The sequence below is a fragment of the Peromyscus maniculatus genome, chromosome 4 (genome assembly GCF_049852395.1).
Source record: "Peromyscus maniculatus bairdii isolate BWxNUB_F1_BW_parent chromosome 4, HU_Pman_BW_mat_3.1, whole genome shotgun sequence".
Classification (NCBI taxonomy): Eukaryota; Metazoa; Chordata; class Mammalia; order Rodentia; family Cricetidae; genus Peromyscus; species Peromyscus maniculatus.
Genome location: NC_134855.1, coordinates 126,622,572 through 126,628,347, shown reverse-complemented (window position 1 = coordinate 126,628,347; position 5,776 = coordinate 126,622,572). Strand labels below are relative to the sequence as shown.

Below are 5,776 nucleotides of genomic sequence, written 5' to 3'. Positions count from 1 at the left end.
AAAGGAAACCAAGTGGGCTCTGTTGCAGCTCACATCGCCTCCTTGCGGTGGCTCCTAGCCAGTTTCGTTGAGGTGTGCGGGGGATGGGCTTGGAGTAAACAAAACAAAACAAAACAAAACAAAACGCCAGAACAAAGGAACACAACACTCTCCCCTACAGGGTTCTTCAGGAGTAGTACTGGGGAAGAGGGCCAGGATCTCTGAGCCCAGCGCTTGCACGACTTTCTCTCGCAACCAGATAGGGTCCGGCTTTGGAGAGACCTGCCCAGGAACTGGCCATTGCCGGGCCGTCGTCAGAGTGGAGAGGAGGGGCGGAGCGGAGCTGAGGGTCTGGTGTTATTAGGCCAGTCTTCTTGCTGGTGGAGTTGTTTCCCAAACCCAGTCAAAGTTCTTTTGGGACTTAGCCCTCCATTTGTGGCTGCAGCCAGGCTTCCTAGTTAGTCCTCCGTGGTCTTGCTTAATCAATCCTGTCCATCCCCTTGTTGTTTGCTAATCCCCCCCCCCCCCCCAGTGTCCTGCAGGTTTCAGACACACCCTCTAACTGACTCTTAGTTTCTTCTTCCTAAAGCCCCACTAACAAGACCATCCTTTAAAGTTTGGTAGCCTCTATGGGGAAGTCTGTGCGTGTGTGTGTGTGTGTGTGTGTGTGTGTGTGTGTGTGTGTGTGTGTGAGAAGGGGCTTAAAGACAGGCTACCCGCAGGCTACCTCGGAGTGTCTGGGACAGGAACTGTCGCCTCGCTGACATGGTTCTGTTCTTTGGTGGTGGTGCCTGCGAGCTCCGCCCGAGGACCTCCGTGCGCCCTGGCCGAGTTTTACTCATCACACAGAGGTGATCCTAGGCTGGAGGGCGGGCGCAAGGCGTCCGGAGAACCCAGTAATCCGAGAATGCAGCATCAGCCCTTCCCACCAAGCACTTCCTTCCTTTTCCCGAACGTCCAGAGAGGGAGGGCCGCGCATTTATAAACTGGAGCCGCAGCGGAGTGGCATGTCAGAGGCTGACTCGCTGGGACTAGGAGCTTGGGCTAGAAACGTCTAGGCTGAGACAGAGGCTAGCTGCTGTTGCCCGAGGCGTCCGAAAGCTCCCCTCGGGCGCTGGGTGCCTCCACCGTCGCTGGACTAGCGTTTTCCCCGGAATTTGCACACTTAACCACTGGACAGCATGCTTGGGGTTCTCCTTCTAGGTGTGCTGGCTCCAGCCGGCCTGGGGATCTCCCCAGTAGCCAAGTTGCAGTCCAGAGGCAGTCAGTGCGTGGAATACGAGTGCTTCGCGCTTTTCCAGGGCCCCTTGACCTTCCTCGATGCCAGCAGTGCCTGCGAGAGCCTACAAGGACATCTAATGACAGTGCGCTCCTCAGTGGCTGCGGATGTCATCTCCCTTCTGCTGAGCGACGACAATAGTATGAACTCACGCCCCTGGATCGGCTTACAGCTCCCACAGGGCTGCGGCGACCCGGGGCATCTCGGGTCCCTGCGCGGCTTCCAATGGGTTACTGGCGACAACGACACAAGTTACAGCAGGTGGGCGCGGTCCAACGACCAGGCGGCTCCACTCTGCGGCCCGCTGTGCGTCACGGTCTCAACCGCAACAGCGGCTGCACCCGGTGAGCCTGCCTGGGAGGAGCAGCAGTGCGAGACGGAGGCCGACAGCTTCCTCTGCGAGTTCCACTTCACAACGTCCTGCAGGCCTCTGGCGGTGGATCCCCGAGATCCTGAGGCTGCTCACATCTTCACCACCTACCAAGCCCCTTTCGGGGTCCGTGGTGCGGACTTTCAGACTCTGCCGGTAGGCAGCTCCGCTGTGGTGGAGCCCCTTGGCTTGAATCTAGTGTGTAGGGCCCAGCCTGGAACTTCTGAGGGACACTGGTCTTGGGAAGCGACAGGAGCCTGGGACTGCAGCGTGGAGAATGGTGGCTGTGAGTACTTGTGCAACCGGAGCACAGGCGAGCCCAGATGCCTCTGCCCCAGCGACACCGATCTGCAGGCAGATGGTCGTTCATGCATAAAACCCTTGGTGTCATCGTGCAACGACCTCTGCGAGCATTTTTGTGTCAACAACCCCGACGTGCCAGGCTCCTACTCCTGTATGTGCGAGACAGGCTACCAATTGGCGGCGGACCAACACCGGTGCGAGGATGTGGATGATTGTAAGCAGGGGCCCAATCCATGCCCGCAGCTCTGTGTCAACACCAAGGGTGGCTTTGAATGTCTCTGCTATGAGGGCTATGAGTTTGTGGATGGAGAGTGTGTGGAGCTCCTAGATCCGTGCTTCGGGTCTAACTGCGAATATCAGTGCCAGCCAGTGAGCCCCACTGAGTACCGTTGTATTTGTGCTGAGGGCTTCGCACCTAAACCCCACGAGCCTCACAGTTGCGAAATGTTCTGCAATGAAAGTTCATGCCCAGCAGACTGTGACCCTAACACCCCTGAGTTTTGCCATTGTCCTGAAGGCTTCATCCTGGACGAAGGTGCCATATGCGTGGACATTGACGAGTGCAGTCAAGGAGAATGCTCCGCCGGCAGTGAGTGTCGAAATCTTCCGGGCTCCTATGAGTGCATCTGTGGGCCTGACACGGCCCTTGTTGGCCAGGTTACCAAGGACTGTGACCCCATCCCTGTTAATAAAGACAATGAGGACTCCGGCTCTGGGGATTCCACGGTCAGTACGACGCCAGGCTTTCCAACAGGTCCGCCGTCCACAAAGCCAGTGAATTCTGGCGTGCTCATAGGCACCTCCATCGCCAGCCTGTCCCTGGTGGTGGCGCTTTTGGCGCTTCTTTGTCACCTGCGCAAGAAGCAGGGAGCGGCGCGTGCACAGCTGGAGTACAAGTGCGCATCACCAGCCAAGGAGGTAGTACTGCAGCAGGTGAGGACTGATCGGACGCTGCAGAAGTTCTGAGGGACTTTGCTCCAGAGACCCAGGTTGCCTTTGTCTTTCCTGGCTCAGTACCTCTTCTCTCTCTCTCTCTCTCTCACCGGCCCTCCCAACTGTGCTCCCTGACAACTTAAAAGCTTCCGGGCTGCCAAGATAACCGGAGAAGATCCTGCCCCATCCCCAAGAGAAGCAGGGGTGGGGAGGACTTGAAGTGAGAGAGCCCAGCTTCTTCCAAGTCCATATTGAACAACTGGGCGGGCGGAGGTCGCAAATACACAGTGAAGATCAAGACAGCAGTGTCCCAGGACCTCACCTCAGAGTGCAGGATGTGTAAGCGCTGCTGATCTTTAGCCTTTAGGCAAAAAGCTTGACGTCACGGGCTAGAGATGACCCAGATATTTATTTTTTTAGAGTATTTAGCCTTTTCTTCCCTTTGGTTTTTCCCTGTCTGTAAGTCTCCAGTCTTCCCATCCTTTCTCTGTCCCTCCATGCCTTCCCCTCCCCTTCACACTCTCCCTTTCTCATTTTTCTGCTCCCCAAACCTGATCTTACTTTGCTTTTACCCTTCTCTCCAGACAAAACTCTTATGTGAAACAGAAAAGAAACACTAAAAGCAGAAAGTTTTCTTTTTCACTGGCTTTGGCAATTTAATCGGAAAATTCAGGTTTCCAGAGCAAAATAATTGTAAGGAAAGTTAAAACGCTACAGCTGAACACTAGTTAATAGTGCTGGAATGTCACAGAAATTAAATCCAAAGAGGCTGGGGTTTTTGTTTTGTGTTTTTTCATCTTTACTGTTGAAAAGGTGAGCCTGGGTTTTATTGTTGTTGCTATTGTTTTGACTTAGAATGACCAAAAGGTAATTATTGTTAAGCTTTTTGTATGCTGGCTCCTATAGTGTTACTTATTTTTGACAGTGTTGAAAATGTTCAGATGAGCCTTCCCCTAGCCTTTTGGTGTTGCAATAGGACATTGTCATCTTCAGACGTACTGGGTCACATTCATAGCTATCCTGGGATGTATGTGGTCCTTAGCCTGGACATATCTGAGACTGACAGATGGAAGCATCTTCCAGAAAAAATTTTGAGTTATATGCCTTGTGCCTAGCTGACTCTCAACTGCTCTTGCCACTTACAGTCCCAAATAAAAGCAGTATGATGCTTAGGGAGATGTGGGAACTTGAGAATAGTGCCTGGAGGGTGTCTAGATGTGGCCTTGTCTTAATGAGGATCTTAGACAATATCTTCTACTTCAGAGGGACCTTTTAGGCCTGGCCACTGGCCCATGAACAAGAATTGGGACCTCCCTTGGGATCTGGCTAGAATTGCAAAATCCTAAGCTCATCCTCCCCACTTACAAGAAGCTGCATTTTAACAACTTTCTGGAGAACATTAAATGTCAGTTAATAATAAGTAGCAGGCCATGGTAGGCCATTTATTATTAAGAAACTGAGGAATTTTTCACTGCATAGCTTTGCTTTCTGTCTAAAAAAAAAAATGACTAGGTACACACCTCTAGATATTGCCACACAGGGTCCAGAAGGGTTTTGGTTTAACTAAGCTAGGAATGAACTCATAGGTCAGTGTAAGAAACAAATGTATCATATGTGTATCTTTTGTAAGGAAAGGTTTTTCTGTACTGTTTTGTAAGCTCAGCGTATTTGTACATATTTATTTATTGGAGTTTAGCTAGAACACAGGCAAAGCCTTTGCTTATGATGTCACATGTACAAAATAAACAGATTACAGTGAGCTGTTGAGTGTCTCTTGTCCTTCCTTTCTCTCCCCCAGTTCCCTCATTTTTATGCCTTATTTTATGCACACAAACAATGCAAGCTCCAGGACATACATTAAAGGCTGTCCTGCACCCTATCACCTGCTCACGGCACAATCTCTGGCTTTAAATATCCCTTCCAAAAGGAAGTTATTTTCCATGTAGAAGGAGTTTATGTTATCTCTGTACACACAGGTATTTATTTTTTCATTTGTGTAACCATAACAACTTTATACAGGATGCCTCATGTCTGTGTTTTCAGACACTCTAGGATCTGAGGCATCTTTAGTTTCCCAGCTGAGTGTTTGTCTGTGTGTGCTTCAACATTGCCTGTTCTGTTCTCTGACATGTAAAACTCAAGATTATCATGAGAGGGCTATGGCCCAAATTCATGTATTGTTTCTGAATGCCAAGGTCATTTCTTCTGGTACGAACCAATCCTTATTGCTGCTGGTAATGACAGGCATTACTGTCTTTGTTACACTGATCTCTAGGGCACTTTCTGTGGAAAGGTGTAACTATGAATTTTATGTGTAGGAATATGAAAGTTTCCACAAGGCAAACATGAGGAAAAAACAGTTGAGTAAGTCATTCAGATAATTTTAGGCATCCAAGTAGGGCAGAGATTCTCGGTGTCAACTTGGGCTGTTACTGTGGGAAGGCAGTGTGTGTGTGTGTGTGTGTGTGTGTGTGTGTGTGTGTGTGTGTGTGTGTATTGGCAGTATGGCTGCATGCATATGTTATTCACCTCTGTAGGCACTTATGGAGGTCAGAAGTCAATATCGGGATGTCTTTGTAAATTACTTCTCCACCTTACTTTATTTTATTTTTTAAATTGAGACAGGACCTGTCATTGATCTGGATCTCCCCGTCTTCAGGTAGATCAGTCCTTCGGGATCTCTCTTACCCTCTAAGACTGGGTTGCAGATGAATACTACCGTGGCAGGCTTTTATGTGGGTTTGAGGGGGATCTTAACTCAGGTCCTCACACTTGTGCAACAAAGCACTTTACCATGACCCCACAGGTGGAGATTTCATCATGCATTCCAATGATCAGTGAGAATGGAGATGAGCCCAAAGAGGTGCAGGTGCATGATGCTGGGAGTCCTGAGGAAGGGAATTTCCTTAATG

At 50.1% G+C, this 5,776-nt stretch overlaps 1 protein-coding gene across 1 annotated transcript; it reads left to right on the top strand.

Moving 5' to 3' along the window:
• Positions 1 to 951: 951 nt before the first annotated feature.
• Positions 952 to 4,623, top strand: Thbd (thrombomodulin). The gene has a single exon (XM_006984486.4). The coding sequence runs from the start codon at positions 1,161 to 1,163 to the stop codon at positions 2,895 to 2,897; it is 1,737 nt and encodes a 578-aa protein (XP_006984548.1). The 5' UTR covers positions 952 to 1,160; the 3' UTR covers positions 2,898 to 4,623.
• Positions 4,624 to 5,776: the final 1,153 nt, after the last annotated feature.